Below are 15418 nucleotides of genomic sequence, written 5' to 3'. Positions count from 1 at the left end.
TGTTATTAAAAAATATATCATTAATATATTTCATTATTGCATCCCTTTGCTATGTTAGTTGCCCATTTTAATAGAAAAAATAAGAGAAAGCTGAAGTTTCGAAAGCTGTTTGCGTCTGTGAGCAGTTATATTTTATTAGATCAATTAAAAAAAAATTAAAACAAAATACTGGCAGCTGTCAGCGCTACCCCTCAGCCTCCTAGTCAACACACCTGTGGTGCAAATTTCAAAATCCCACGTTATTCACAAACCCGCCCAGTGGGGTGACCACAATACCCCATCAGCCTTGTACATTTGAGAGTTAGCAATCCTTATTAATCATAATAAGTTAACAGTTGAATGTAATATGTAAGATTACTGTCCCAACTGATTTACAAAAAAGTGGTCCAGATTACCTGAGGTCACCTCACTGAAGTGCTGCACAATTTCATGTACTTTATTCTGGACAGAGAACGTGGAACATGGAGCTTCCAGGGAAAGTTTATGATTTCAGGATGAGATGATATTTTTTTAATTTTTATGTGTGTGCGACACAGAAATTGAAAAAAAAAGTTTGAATCCTGGATGAGGAAGTTGAATCTTGGACGAGGGTGTCTAGTGATAATGGCCAAAACATCCGATGAATCCAAGGTCCACTACTGACGTCCCAAATCTTAATATGATAACCTAGATCAGATCTCTAATCCCCCCAAAAATGGCAGATTAGCTTGGGTAAAAGACTGAAAGTTGAGGCACACAACGATGTGTGCTGCTGGTAAAGTTTGTGGGCTGCCTTTCCTCATAACAGCCATCCCTCAAGATTCTCACCATTTAACGCAATGCATTATCAGGGACTACAACATCTAGTCCTTTTACTGAATTACTACATCTAGCTCATTATTGTGCTATTGTACTGTTACACTGTGGTATGTTGCTTTTACACTCTATCATCCAGATGATAATAACATTATTATCAACACCTGTATTTAAAAAAAATATTTAATGTCATAATGACTATTGTGACTCATGACAAATAAATATATAAGAATTGCATACAAAAAAGCCATACACGTAATATCTGAGTCAGAAATATTTATATTATTTCCAATGTACAGAATACAAAGGGTAAAAAGATCATCATGGACCACTTCACAAATATGTATGAGAACAAATGAGAAATAAAAAGAGAAACTGAGATATAAACTGAATCGTCTAACTGGTACAATCTGTCCTGAGAACCATTTTCCAGTTTTACAGCAATAACATGAATTCTGCTTTACCCAATAAACCTTTGCATGTTCTGATATAATAAAGTTACAGGCATAATAAATGTTCCTTTGGAGGGAAATAGGTTTATATAATGACTATCTTTGGTTTGATTGTTTTTTATTTTTGTACCTGCATCATCACCGCTGCCTCTAGGCGAGAACTAAAAACTTAATTTCACTGTTACACATTCATCTCCCACTTTTAAACTCCAAGTAGCCTTCTACTTAAAATAGATAACTTTCTCTATTTTTTACACATACATATGTGTGTGTGTGTGTGTGTGTGTGTGTGTGTGTGTACAGTGTTGAACAAACCATTTGAAATGAATAAAAGAGCATTCGGATATGAATTTTGTGATTCTAATACTACTGAGGATGAATTTTCTGAATCACAAAGTTATATAAATACATTACATTTTGGAAGACAGCGTGTTCTTAAAAGGTTGTCTGACAGCTTATTGTTGAATACCACAAACAAAGAAGGCACTAGCATAAAATAAGGCCTCAACACAATTCTTTGTATTTTCTATTTCTTTGTGTTTACATAAAATACTTACAGGCCTTCAGATAGAAATGCATTACCAGCAGGGTGGTTCTTTTGCTTAGAGGAATTATTTATGAAACTTAATACTTACATAACTTCTGCTCTTCTAACTATATAACTTATATAATCTATATAATTTCTAACTCTGGTCCTCTTCACATTTTCAGCTGGAATTTAACCAAATGACAAGAAACAGTGAACAAACAAATACTGAAAGGAAAGAAACAACCTCCACTCATCTTTAACAAATATCAATAAAATCCTATTAAAGAATCTGCAACTGTTAATATTTATCACTAGCCATATTATTAGTTCATGTTTCACATCAGCACTTCAATCAGATAAAAACTCTCTCTCACTGAGACGCTCCCGTTTGCCACAGCTACATGGGATTCTGTTAAGTCTGAAATCTTCTCAGCAGGATAGATTTGATCTATTATTAGAGTATTTTGCAGTTGAATCGAAAATAAAAGTCAGACATTGTAGACACGAAATCTAAAATTGAGAGGGGAGTGTCGCAAAGTGCTGCACGACTCTGACTTCGCTCTCCAAGTGCTGCAGAAAAGTAACGCACAAAGACAAATATCACCACTGACACACAACATTACATGTTAATGAATATGTTGATGAAATAGCTCCTACTTCTTTAGAGATACAGTTTGTGGTCACTGGTAGGTAATATACACAGTAATTCTTCAGGGGGAGAATTCAACCAAACTAGTACAGCTGTGATCCCAGCAGGGGGCGCCAACACACAAGCTCAGTCCACCAGGGAGAGATGTTCTTCAGTGATATGTCAGCAACAAGCTGAGGTCACTGTTCAGCCTGTCAGTCCTTGTTGAATCACCTCAAGCGGGTCTTTGCTGTGGACTGTCCTGGCATCATGCTGCCCTGCAGCCTGGTCCTTGAGTCCTGCAGTCTTTAAGGTCTATCAGTCTCCACTAAAGCAGCTACAGCTGGGCCGACTCCTCTCCGGAGCAATCGCTCGGCCGCTCGCCTGTGGCCACAGTTCTGGGTGTTGAGGGGGTGCAGGGATGAGCCGCGGGGTGGCTCACGGGGTCCTGTGGGGCCTCATATTGAGGAAGCTCGCCTTCTGAAGCAAGCTCTCCATCTTGGAGGTAAGGGGGCGGAGGGAGGTCAAACCAAGGAGGTCGACTAAAGACAGAAGAAATATTACACTGGGTTGTACAATCGTTTCTGTGCCAGCGATCAAGAGCAAGGAAAAAGAACAAAACAGGATGTATTCTCCCATCTGAGAATATAATGGAGTTAAGTAAGAACTATTTTGAACTGAAGTTTCACCTTTTCTCATTTAGTTTCCATTAATATGAATAATTATGCAATTGTTTAGTTTTTTCCCACTGTTAAAAGAAAGCAAACTTCCTTCTTTTTATCAGGATCTCATTACTATTATTTTGCCATTTTAGCAAATGTTCTCTTTTTTGGAGCTAATATCTGAACAGGAACATTTGTGTTTAATAATAAATGAGTATACAACAGTTACACGATTGTTCATTGCAAATAACATAAAAGCACCCGTGGGAAGCATGCTGACAGATTTCTGATTGGAAGTAGATCATAGTTTGATAGAACAGCACATTTGAGCACTGTTATTTCTTTTCATTTTTCTTTTTGGATCAGTCTTAGGTTACAGTGTGAAAATGTAGAAATATGTATACAGACACTAGAACTATTTGTTCATCTCACCTGACATCTAGAACAGCTTGTGAGTATGATGGAGGGGAATCCATGGAAGGTGCTGAGGGATACAGGGTCCCAGACAGTAGCTGCAGAGCTCGAGGTGTTGAGCTGTATTGACCGGTTGTGGTAGGTGAGCCAGGGGAGAGTGCCGGACCTCCAGTGTGTAAGTGTCCTCGGTCCAAGATGACCAGACGGGACAGCAGCAGGGGCTGGTGATGGTGGTGGGTATGTGAACTTCCTCGTACGCCTCTGGGCAGCAGGACGCTGCGTTTTCTCTGGTGATGGAGAACCAAAGCCAGCAAGGCTACCACAAGGACAAAGATGACGGTGCTGCCGATGACGGCGTAGGTGATGCTAGGGTAGTAACGCAGGCGATAGTCCAGTGTCACAAAGTCCTGGCCAGGAGCTTCTGTGCAAGAGAGGAAGGAAATGAAGAGCAAACTAAGGATGCATAATGTAGGTGGATGAGAAAAAAAAGGATTAGTGGTGCTGAGGGACTCAGAGGGGAATGGAGGAAGGAAGGATGTAGAGGAGGAGGAAGAGGGGAATTTAATTTAAGGAAGATGAGTTGTGGTGTTGGAGAGCCAAGGGAATGGAGAAGGGAGTAAAGGAGGCAGGCATGAATATCAAGCAGTAAATTGTTTTTAGGTTCATTTGGAAATGTATTCTATGTGATTCAACAGCGGCAGCCTCTCCTGGAGATGAGAGTGCTAAGCAATACGCATAAAGCAGTCAAACTCACCCGAAGAGCTCCAAGAGACAAAGAGAACAAATCAACCATGGTGCACCAGTGCAGAGGCTACTTCTAAAGCCTGGTTCATAAACAGGGACTCTTTAGTATGACAGAAAAAGAAAGGAGAGGGAAGCTAAATAATTCATAGTGAGGGCAAAACAGCTTATAGCATTTTTAGAAAAATGCAACTTGAAGATGAGAGCAGGCAGCGAAACACCAGGGGCCGTCACACTTTGCCATGTTTGTCCCAGGGAGATGCAGAGTTTGCAAACTACTCAAGAGTCCAGTGAACCTAATGTTCACAATGAGAGCTGGAGCCAAACACACAAGCGCAGAGCAGCCTACCTGCTGCATGAAATGAGGAAAAGGATGACAGTAATGCTACAGGGCACTGCAGCTTATTATTTTAGATAGGATGAGGAAGGGCCGCTTAAATATTTCCGCTGACTGATATTACAGTGTGAGAATTTCAATCAGGCGTCGGGATGGGGCTCATGTAAATGGTGTTTCAGCTTACCAGCTGACTGTACTGTTCTATTAAGGAGAGGCAGCAAGAGAGTGGAAAGAAATCTATTTATTACAGAGCTGCAGAAAGGATGTGCTGAGGAAAAATGACTATATCTAAGTATTTTACAGTTGCTATTTCACTTCAAATTACACTAATGCTAACTAAGGCTGTGAATATCAAACCTCAAAGTTCAAAATACTTTCCTCGTTCTCTGCTCAAGGTTTCCATTTGCTACTTAAAAGGCCATGTGCATTAAAGCCTAGGAAACTAACTTCTTCGTCCACAAGCCATCATGCAGACAGTTGAGGCTATTGCCCAGATAGCTTGCCAGGAAATGACCATTACAAGACATCTTAAGGTCAAATCAATAGTCTGAAAGTGCTTCTAACTGTAAGGATTAGATCCCCAGAAAGTGCAAGGTAAGGCAAGCCTTTTTGGAGCTTTTTGAAGTATTCTATGCTTATACAGACTTACAGGCTCTTGAGGGATATTGTGTTTAGTACAGAGTAGAGATCTTCTCCGCATTTATGAGGTAGAGGTACCGAGACCCAGAGAACAGAACCACAAAAAGCTCAAAGTCAACTAACGTGAGTCTTTCATAGTGATTATTATACCAGCTAAGATGCTTATGAAATGGAAGTCCACTTTCTGATTTCATCTGCATCAATTTACACACTACTAATATGCAAGGAAACAGGAACATATGTAAACCATCAGACTAACAAATGAAAGCTTTCCAGTTCAGTCCCAGGAGGATCTGCCACATCAAATATGTGGCGCTCCCTGCTGTGGTAACCTCTGGTGAATAAGTGAGCAGCTGAAAGTAAGGACGGAAATTCAAATCATGCTATGATTCCAATGTGTACACAAAGGGAAAGTTCTACATTTTTGGAGAGGGGACAGCTTGAAGCAGCAAAAAATTAGAGCCTGACAGATATTTAAGGAACCTGAAGGACATTTTTCAGGATTTTTAAGGCTGATATTGATACTGCACAGTTTAAAACCTTCACATTCAGGAACACTGGATGATATTTGTTAACTGATAAAATATAATATACATTTGGAGTTTGTATTTGTTTGTTTAATCATTTACACGCATATTGGCCGATATTAACTATCTGTATCTGCTTTTATAATGCTGAAAAATGAAATTTTATTTAATTTAAAAAGTAAGGAAAAATGTGAAAGTTCTGATGTTCCAGTCTCTGCAAACAATTTTACAACAATTTTCTTGTATGTTTTAATATAGGATCCAAAACAGGAGACATTTTTTAACTTCTATACTAGATTTGAATGTAAACTAAGCCTACTATTGAATTGTGTTTTTATATTTACTCTTTACTCTTAGACTGCTGAACACAGCCAAAGCTGCAGCTGTAAGAATAAAAACTAAAAATGCCTTTTAAGCATTAATTTAATAAAATACTAAATTATGATCCATCACAGTCCTTATCTTAAAGACAGAGCTGTCACACTGATAAATCTGTTAACTTATACAGTTTTCTTCCCCAAAAAAAGCTTTGACTAGGCTGGACTTTATCAAAGTAGCAGCTCTGTTCCAGTTCCAGTAATTGTGATTGGTCAAATGGTGCCAGCACCACCCCTTTCATGTGAACACTCAGAAGAAACCCTTATGAAATTAGGCTTCATAATAACTTAATAATAATACAGTTTTGTGTAGCTGCTTATCCTGATTCCTAATGTTAAGGTCAGTAAACCCAGATAATGGAAGGAAACCCAGAGTGTAATGAAATCACCTCATAGCACAAAGCGCTAGCTGCCTCAGCACATGGACACAATAAGTTTTGACTGATTGAAAGCAAGTACAAATCATCACTGTGCAACACACAATAAAGCATAACACTATGAGAAACATTTTTTACAACCAAATTTTATTCTGATTTAACTGCTACGTAACATTAAGATATAGTTATGCCTCTAATCAGAAGAATTGTTTGTTTTGACAAACCAGCAACCTTCTGTCGAGACAGAAAATGGTTTTCAGCTTCCATTCTCTCTCTTCCAGACACCAAGCTGCAGGTTTCCTCTGCCTACCTGACCTTGAAGGCCCAGGGGAACCTCTGCAGTGTGTGCGTGTTTGTAAGTGTGCTCACACATACTGCTGAATTCCCATCAACCAGCCTGGCATACAGCCTATTTGTGAACCAGCGTGTATAGTCAGGGGCCCCATGCCTTAATTAAATCTAATCTAATTCAGATGCTCCACCTGCCTGCTACCCAACCAGACACCAGCAACTAAAACAAGCCCCCTCGACCCCTCCCTTGTGATTTTTAAATTGGCCAGTCCTTCACGCTACCAATTAATTATGAACTGGACTCAGTAGAGAAAGGCAAAAACAAAGGAGAATCATTTCCATAATTACCTATTTAAATAAAAAAAAAAAAGGCGCAAATAAAGAGATCCCACCACTGCCAAACTATGCTGCCTATCGGGTTTCAGTGCAGCCTTCTGGGAGCAGAAAGAAACATACACAAAAGAAACTCATATTGCTGTAACATTAACAATGGGAGCCTATTTGGTGCATTAGCGGCAGAGGTCTGAAAGGCTGTTCAAATCACACAGGAGATAAAAAGACAGGGAGAAAAGAGGGTGAAGCAGAGACCCTCTCTGTCAGGGGGAGAGAGAGGGGGATGGATCCTGTGTGGCAGCCCCCCCACCTCCCACCCCATACTGTGTGCGTGATTGAGCCCTGCTGCCTATTCTGTATGGTTTAGTTGAAGTTATGGTACAAAGAATGGTGTCATCATCACATGCAGAGATAGGTGAGCAGGTCTCATCATCAAAATGGAATTTTTGATAAGCTCTGTAATGATGCTGGAGCAACACGATACAGCACTTCAATAAATATCTATAGTCAGTGCAACACGGTGGATCTGAAACCAAATTATTTGTAAAAATATTCTAATAAATGATATAAAATGAGACACAAGGTCATTATTTACATGAATAAAAACATCTTGTCTGGGCTGGGCCTGTGGACTCTGCTGTGTGTTAACTTGCTGCCAGACTGAAGAGAGAGCGAGAAGGCACAGCTGGTATCTGTGCATCAATACTCCATTTACTCCATTTATTTTTGATGACAGTGACTCTGAGTCCCAGTCAAACTCCCATTCTTTACAGACACACAGTCACAGCACACGGGATATAATTATTTGCTTTGATCTGTAAAGCTTGCTATTATCTGCCCGTAAACCTAATTTCTGTGAGGAACAAGTTCACACATCTAGTGCAAAATCTAGTGCAGTCGTTTATTATATAGGATACTGCAAAGACTTTCGGCACCATAGACATTCAGATTTGTAAACATCCAGTGGCACAAGGTAGAAAACTACCTTATTTGTCTGTGTCTATATGTCATGTTGGGTCTTACACTCCACCTTTCTGGGAACTCCCAGGCCCTCCAAAGGCCTATCTCCCCTCACCACACTCCCTGCCGGTAACTGATGCCCTCAGGGGTTGGTGCGTTGGTGGTTCTTGGTGTCCGGGCTGGGCGCTCAGGTATGTACCAGCTCACTCCCGGTGACTACTTGGCGGTGCCTGGTGCCTGTTGCTCAGGCCTCATCCGGGGCAAAGGGGGCCCTCGGCCCTCCAGCCTCTGGGCCTGCGGCTCGGTTCACTCTGGCAGAGCTGGCTGCCTGCTTCATGCCCTGGGGGACAAGGCTCTCTACATCCTCTAGCAGACCATTACATGGGGAAACCTTTTGAATACAAGCATGCTGATCCACACAGGTGTGCACACGGGTGTTAATTTTTCATAGACATAAACTACACCTCTATTGGCTGCTATTTCCAAGCACATTGTGCGCTGTCGGTCCTGCTTGCTACACAACAACATTCAATATTTAGTATTTACTGCTGTTTACACTTAGCTAGATTAACGTGATGGTGTTGTGTTTAGTATGTTGCTCTGTTTTTTTTTTTGCTTGTTGTCTCTTCTTTTTCTCTCAACAGGTGACCCAGGAGATTTTATTTTCTCTTCTTTCTCTTTTTAAGTGCCCTTTCTCACGGTCCCTCTTCCCTTCTGTTTTTCTTTTCCTTCATTTTTCTTTCTCCCTTTCCTATCCCCCAGTCATGTCTGTCCCGTCTGTAACAACTGAAAATAAAATAAAATAAATAATAACAACAAAGGTCGATCAAATGGACCAATACGGCAAGGCCGTGATGATCCATTTGGCAAAGTAAATCCATTGGGTATCCTTGTTGGTCTTCAGACAACAATTCTGACGGCTAAAGAACCAAATGGGACAGGCAAAAAAAAAAAAAAAAGGTAGAAAACTACCAGGAACTCCTGGGAACTGATGTAAAGTTCACATTTCTGGCAGTTTGAGGTAGCTTAACCGTGCCGAATGAATTCTTCAACATGACTAAAACTACAGTCGTATAGCCCTGCAATCCCATCACTGCATCACTCTTTGATTACTAAAAGACACACAATCAACAGAGATAGTAAACCTGCATAACTACAAGACCACTGAAAACCCTGTGAAAGTGAACCAGGAGGACTGCTACCGTTTTAAAGACACAGGTTGGTTTCACCAAACACTGATACTACAATTTCTGCAACTTGTTAATTGATGAATAAAACATGTCATCATAGTAGCAATCGCAACACATTTCTTTCTTTACTCGTCGTGAATGTCCTATTAACCTTCTCCAATAGCTTTGTCAAGGAACTCTAGCAGGACATTCCATTTGACCTAAATGTCATGATCAAAGCTCAACATCAAAGATCACTACAAGCTTTCCTGTCTTGTCAAACTAGACATGAAAGGCTTGAATACTTTCGTGCTGTTGAGCAACAGCAAAGCCGCTTGGCCACGTTTGACTTCATGATTCCAAAGTGAAAGGATTTCTCATCTTATTTAATTGACAACCATTACAAAAACTACACTTTTAAAATCCTGCTTTTTCACAATTTACAAAGTTGGAGCTTATGAGTGATTCCCAACCAGGAGTACTAACCCACAAAGTAATTCTATAGCTGTCAATGGTTTTAACAAAATAATTGGCTACAATGAAATAATATTACAAAAAAACAACAACACCATACTGAGTGGATAATTGGTTAGGATAAAAATGGTAAAAGTAATAAGTGCATTGTAGTATATTTACTCAGAATAATCCCCTTCATATGGCAGCATGTTGAAAGGGGCTGCACTTTTGTTCTGCATTAATACCCTCTCTCTGCAGTGCTCCCAGCGCCACTGGCACCTCTTACACTGCATCGACACTGCGTTTATAAACTCGTAAAGCTTCCATATGTGGAGGCTTGGGGAGAGGGGCGAGGTGTAGCCTTTCAAAGCCCCTCTAATCACATCAGAGTGCCTTCTCCCCACATCTCTCCACCTCACACTCCCCTCTCGCCTACACTCAACTACCTCTAGTGCCTTTTGTTTTCCCATCTTTTTCTTCTTGTCTATTGTCTGCCTCCCCCTGCATGGTGCTCCCTCCTCTCCTCTCCTCGTCTCTTTACTTGGTGTTTTCTTGCTGGTCATGCTGGTAATTTACTGTCATGGATATTTAATGTACTTTGCCATTCTGATACACCAAGCTTGAGAATAAATTAAGCAAAATTGTTATAAATAGCTAAAGGGATCATTTAAAAAAAAAGAACAAACAAACAAACAAACCCCCTCATACACCTCCCATCCTTATCTCACTTTTTCTCTCCAAATTTTTACTACTTACTTTTCAGCAGTTCATTATATCCCACCTCTATTGATCTTATTACCTCTGCATGAGAGAGAAGATTTAAAGGAGCGCACAGAGGTCACAGGCGGTTGTTAAAAGAGGACACAGAAAGAAACATGTCCAAAAGGGAGAGGGAAGAGAGAGTATCTTTTGAAGCTTTATGCACACAGCTTTGCCAAACTGAACTCCACCTAAAATCTATTAAATGAGATACGAGTCATACAGACCCCCTGCTGTATGCCTTCAGTACCAGGAACACACTCCTTTTGTCTGCATCTCTTTGTGTCATCCTTTCTAAACCTTGCTAACAGTTTTTATTTTTTGACATCTTCCCTTTTTCCTATTTTTGTGTGAATTAGAAAGGACTAAAACAAGAATGGGAGCTGTCAGGAATTCAGCCTTGATCAAGCGAGGTCCTACTAGGTAAAAATAGCTAAATGATAGGCTTGCACTCAAACTGTGCAATTCTTAACTGGTACCTTTTATTTAAAACAACAATTTGGCCGATAGCTCATACTATTTTTTTTCCCCGATTTCATTTTTGTTCTTGACATTTTCCTACTCTGTATCATAAAAAAAAGACATCTTGAGTCTGAAAATTACAGTTTGACAGAATTTCAGGTCGTCGAACCTTATTCCATAATTTACTGAAACGTGCAAAAGTAAATGGAAATATAGTATACAAGACAAAAACTAAGTTGTACAAATCTATAAAGCTTAAGAACCTTAATTTGTCAGCACAACCTAAACTTTCTAATGTAAGCTTTCTTGTAATTTCTTTAAGCAGGCTTCAGGAATAGTTCTCCAGGCTTCTCAAAGGACATTCAAAGCTCTTCTTTGGATGTCTGCTGCTTTTTGTTCTGCTGTCTGTTGAGCCACACTGCTTCAGTAATGTTGAGGTCCAGACTCTGGGGAGGCCAATCCATGACTGATAGTGTTTTTCTATCCAGGTATGCTTTGACTGCACTGGCAGTGTGTTTGGGATCGTTGTCATTAAGAAAGATTAAGACATTGCCAATCAGACAATTTACAAATGGTATTACATCAAATTATTGGATTAAAATCTGATGGTGCTTTTCTGTGTTGATAATTCAACAAGATCCCCAAATCATGACAGAGCCTCTACCGTGTTTTACAGATGGCTGAAGACACACACTGTTGTACCTCACTCCTGATTTTCATCGTACATACTGACAGTCGCTCTTTAAAAAAGAAGGATGACCTGGACAAGAACTATCCAAAGAACAACTCAAGTTCAAAACCACAAAAATGAAAAAACATCTGGTTCCTTGAAAGAAGAATACAAAGAAATTAGGTGTAGCTGAAGACTGTAGCTGATGAAACGCTGAAGATAAAGCAGTTTAGAAATAAAAAAATATAGCAACAACATGATGAATTTAGCAGAAAACATTAAGCACTCAGAAAGTTGATGTTTTCTGATAATATATCAGTACTATACAGTAAGATTTTGTTACCTACCAATCAGACAGTACCAAACGATGTGTGTACACTCATATTTTGGTCAATAGTCATTGGAAAGCACTTTCTACTAAGATTCACATGATAATGTAGGACAGCCTGTAGGCAATCAGAGATTAAGCTTCGACATCAACATATGCCTTAACTGAAATTAAAAACAAAAATTCACTGAGGAACTGCCTCAAAGCACATGAGACAGAATACTGGTGAAAATATAGTACATGTCCACAAACACAGAAAACTGTATGCAGCTACTGAAGCAAAGTGAGGGCCGATGTTAGTGCACAATAGGCTATTGAGAGTGCAGTGATTAAAACAAGCTCTAAAGCACTCTTTTGTCTGTCTTTAATCAAACTACTCTGCAGATCAACGGCTGACATGCCCCTGGGTTGCTGAGATACAAGCATTTTTTTTTTTTTTTTTTTTTAAATGGAGCCCATTCCTTTGGCTACTTGCCAATGAATATGCTAACTAGCCACTGTCAGAATACACTTATCCGAAGATGAACGAGCAAAAGAAAAAGAAAAAAAAAGAAAAAAAAAATCGGCCTAATAAAAGACTCCACATATCTTAATTGCCACACTTAAAACGCCTCTGAATAAAGGGAATGAAGATATTTCCTCCCTCTGGCTCATTCCTGAGGGATAAGATAGGGGCTGCACAGATGTTCTGTACTTTCCCCATGCACAGAAGACTCATTTCGCATTCACAAAGTCTCAAATTTAAAAAGCGCTCAAAGTAGGGTGGGGTGGAGGCTGTGTGTGCGTGGGGGGATGGGTAATCATCCTCCACTTTCTGCATTCCAGGTTTGCTTCAACCCCCGGAGTGCGCCTGCCTTCAAATGCTAGAGCTGATATAGGAAAGTCGCCGCTGTAGCCTCTATTAGATATAGTAACTTTGTCTGATGCTGATTATGGGTACGAGGTTTCTGGCTGATTTGGAATTTCTCCTGCCACCGTTGCAAAAGCGGAGTGATAAAATAAGGTGTGCAATGGATGAAATGCCTACCATCATGTATTAGCACACTGGCGAGCAAAGGGAACAAGAGTGCACAACAACGGAGAAGAGAACCACTAGGTGTCAGGCTGTTCACATGTTTACACATGCACGGTGCAACGTTTAGTATTAGGCGGGCATCCAGGGTAAGGAGAGGGCGTGCATTGGGTTTGCAGAGTGTGACGAGGAAGCCATGCCATCTGGCTTCAAACACACCCACAAACAGATACACACGCGTGGCATTAAGACCCGGTCCATTGAATACAGCGTGAACATTAGTCAGGAACGTACATTCGTGAGCAGAACTTGCTGAAAGTTTAGCAGAAATAAAGTTCAAACATTTTCACGCGCACACCCACGTATTCACAGACAGACTGCTCTCAGATCCTCATACGAGTGAAAACAGCAGTACAAACAAAATTCCATAAATCCTTTCGTCCTTGTCCAGAGCGTGTTAACTAAACCCACGCCACATGGTGATTAAAAAAAAAAAAAAAAAAAAAAGTGGGGTGTGCGGGGAAGATACTACAAACCACAACTTCTTTGGTTCATTAATGCCTTTATTCTCTGTAGACGAGACTATCAGCAGAACGGAGTCTAGAGGGTGAAAAAAGCCCAAACTCTTAAAGTGATGGTTACAGTTTCAATGAGCACAGCTACAAAAAAAGGGGGTGGGGGGGGGGGGGGGATTAGAAAAGTACTTTCACTGTCTTTTGGAACATGTTTACACCTGCAGATAAACTGAAATCTGCATGTAGAATACAACACAATTGCCACACTTGGATTTAATACTAGCAATCTATCCTTCTCGTTGGCATTCTGCCTGCATTGTGATTTAGCTGATTTTTTTCCTTTAATTTTTCATGTACACTATGTAAAGAAGGAGAGTAGGTGTGAGGGTGGGAGGCTTATCCGTTGTCAACAAAAACACGCAGCAGAGGTAGCAACACTAGATTCTTTTTATTTACGGGAGAATGAGTATGTGCCAGTTGTTGACTTTGGAGATGAGAGCTTTAGCAGCAGAGCAGACATTTGTAGTGGTTTTATTTCGATCTCTTCACACCATCTAATGCAATCCAATCATTCTGAAATCCAGATTAACTCCAGCAGGAGTCTGGCTGTTTCTCTCACATGCTGATAGTGTTAGTGTAGCAGATAGCGTGTTAGCACCTCACTAACACAATCCCCTTTATCTACTGCAGATAGGACACCCAGATACACATCAAAGTTTTGAGTTCCCCTCATAAATGGGACCCATGCCTCACATCTATCCCAGCTCATGTTTTCGGCACTGCACTCGAGACGTATGGTGTTTGCTTGTGTGTTGTGTCTTACAGATGAGACGCGTCCACTCAGGCAGCACTGATAAATGGCTTTTGGTACAGGCAAAGAAACTGTGAAACACTAAGGGATATTTCATCTGGAAGATACTTAAGAAACATGTGATGCCTTTTACTCCTTCTTTGAGCAAAGTCTGTAAGATCCAATACTTTCAATGAGAGTACATTAGTAAGTGAATTTGAAGCAAATGAAACAGTGATTTCTGACCTACTCCCATTGCCAAAGCCTTCTGAACAACTGCCTACATGCAAATAATTTCAGGCTGGCAGTATTTTCAACCAAAGAACAACAGCTCGATTTATTTCAGTCTGCTCTAAACACGCGTAACTTGTGCAGATCAAAATACAGCACAAGTGGTTGCTTTTAAAATTGCACTAGAGTGTTTGAACCCTGGCACTTTCAAATTAATTTAAACCCCTGCTCTCTCAAAATATTAGGGTTATGCACCCAATACTTCAGCATCTGAGCCTCCTTACTGTTCTCTGTGCATTACTCTTTTATAAACTTTTACTGCCAACAAACATCCTCCTGGTGGGATATAAAAAATTGATTGAAAGCTGCTCTGTAAGCCAAGCTAGGAAGCAAAGCATGTTAACTGCTCTGCAACAGTACCGTTCCAGATCCCTTTGGCATCCTAAAATTAATATTCATGCTCCATGTTGTCACCCCGTTCCTGTTGCTCGTCATGTAGTGTGTCTCCTCTCGTTAGCATGCGTAGAGAAAGCGTGAATTAAGGACAGGGCTGTGTGTATGCATGTGTATAGGCCTGCCAGTCTTTCTTTCTCACCTCTTTTTGTTTTTGTGGAAGAGAGCAGTGAAAAATAACATCTATATTTGTGCTTGCATGTGTTTTTGTACGTCTATCCTATTTCTTTCCTTCCATCTGTCTGTATATTCTTTAGTCTGTACATGTGTGTGTTTGTGTGTATATGTATGAGTGGTGCTTTAGGGAAGGAAGGTTTTCATGCTTCATCGGGCCTCTATTTGCCTGTCCTGTAATAACTTGTTCGCTCCATTGCTTGCCACTATCAGACCCCCCACATGCCCCCCCCCCCCATAACACTCTGTCAGAGCTTACCGTGGGCGGCAAGAAGAGTGGAGGGGAGGTGGGTTAGAGTTAATGGATGGCTCCGGCATCTGGAAACCATCCACAGAT

The 15418-nt window shown here is 40.5% G+C and overlaps 1 protein-coding gene and 1 long non-coding RNA gene across 5 annotated transcripts in view; one reads left to right on the top strand and one right to left on the bottom strand.

The window, feature by feature from the left end:
* Positions 1-1062: 1062 nt before the first annotated feature.
* Positions 1063-15418, bottom strand: part of ldlrad3 (low density lipoprotein receptor class A domain containing 3) — a 101177-nt gene continuing 86821 nt past the window's right edge. For all 4 annotated transcript variants that reach the window (XM_080870907.1, XM_080870906.1, XM_080870905.1 and 1 more), the window contains 2 exons: positions 3499-3901; positions 1063-2946 (listed from right to left, as the gene is read on the bottom strand). In XM_080870907.1, coding sequence (XP_080727033.1) covers positions 2742-2946; positions 3499-3901 — 608 coding nt within the window. In that variant the 3' untranslated portion in view covers positions 1063-2741. The remainder of the gene's footprint in view (positions 2947-3498; positions 3902-15418) is intronic.
* LOC308389494 overlaps positions 15394-15418 on the top strand; it is a 49305-nt gene continuing 49280 nt past the window's right edge. The window contains exon 1 of the long non-coding RNA XR_013970282.1: positions 15394-15418. This exon is cut by the window's right edge and continues 53 nt beyond it. This is a non-coding gene — a long non-coding RNA (uncharacterized lncRNA).

This window comes from Rhamphochromis sp. 'chilingali' (assembly GCF_963969265.1).
Source record: "Rhamphochromis sp. 'chilingali' genome assembly, chromosome: 2".
In the NCBI taxonomy this organism is placed as follows: domain Eukaryota; kingdom Metazoa; phylum Chordata; class Actinopteri; order Cichliformes; family Cichlidae; genus Rhamphochromis; species Rhamphochromis sp. 'chilingali'.
Note: the sequence above shows the minus strand (reverse complement) of the source record. Positions and strands in the feature narration are given on the sequence as shown.